This window comes from Eimeria mitis, genomic scaffold (genome assembly GCF_000499745.2).
Source record: "Eimeria mitis Houghton genomic scaffold, Emh_scaff2519, whole genome shotgun sequence".
NCBI lineage: Eukaryota > Apicomplexa > Conoidasida > Eucoccidiorida > Eimeriidae > Eimeria > Eimeria mitis.
This window is the reverse complement of record NW_013570859.1, coordinates 6,291-7,186: the sequence shown is the minus strand read 5'-3', so window position 1 is coordinate 7,186 and position 896 is coordinate 6,291. Positions and strand designations below refer to the sequence as shown.

General features: G+C 61.7%; 1 protein-coding gene across 1 annotated transcript in view; it reads left to right on the top strand.

The window, feature by feature from the left end:
- The window catches only part of EMH_0055060 (uncharacterized protein), a gene marked incomplete at both ends in the record, with an annotated part of 2,058 nt that overhangs the window by 470 nt on the left and 692 nt on the right, over positions 1 to 896 (top strand). Inside the window, one exon of the mRNA XM_013497184.1 lies at positions 3 to 896. Within this exon, the coding sequence (XP_013352638.1) occupies positions 3 to 896 (894 nt within the window). The remainder of the gene's footprint in view (positions 1 to 2) is intronic.

The window sequence follows — 896 nt, the reverse complement described above, 5'->3', positions numbered from 1 at the left end:
CAACCCCACAGCATACAACCCCACAGCATACAACCCCACAGCATACAACCCCACAGCATACAACCCCACAACATACAACCCCACAGCATACAACCCCACAGGGGACGATCCCAGAGGAGACGATCCCAGAGGAGACGATCCCAGGGGAGCGGACCCCACAGGGGACGATCCCAGGGGAGACGATCCCAGCAGAGACAACCCCACAGGATACAACCCCACAGCATACAACCCCACAGGGGACGATCCCAGAGGAGACGATCCCAGAGGAGACGATCCCAGAGGAGACGATCCCAGGCGATACAACCCCACAGGGGACGATCCCAGAGGAGACGATCCCAGCGGAGACAACCCCACAGCATACAACCCCACAGGAGACGATCCCAGAGGAGACGATCCCAGGCGATACAACCCCACAGGGGACGATCCTCGGGGAGACGATCCCAGAGGAGACGATCCCAGAGGAGACAACCCCACAGGAGACAACCTCACAGGGGACGATCCCCGGGGAGACGATCCCAGAGGAGACGATCCCAGGGGACCCAACCCCACAGGAGACAACCCCACAGGGGACGATCCCAGGAAATTCAACAGGGGAGACAACCCCACAGGAGACGATCCCAGGGGACCCAACCCCACAGGGGACGATCCCAGAGGAGACGATCCCAGCAGAGACGATCCCAGGGGACCCAACCCCACAGGGGACGATCCCAGGGGAGCGGACCCCACAGCATACAACCCCACAGCATACAACCCCACAGGGGACGATCCCAGAGGAGACGATCCCCGGGGAGACGATCCCAGAGGAGACGATCCCGATGCTGCGGTGTATGCACTGCGGGACGTGGTGGTGTTTCCGCAGCCCCCTGTGGGGTGTTGTCCCTTTACTCCTTCTGGGA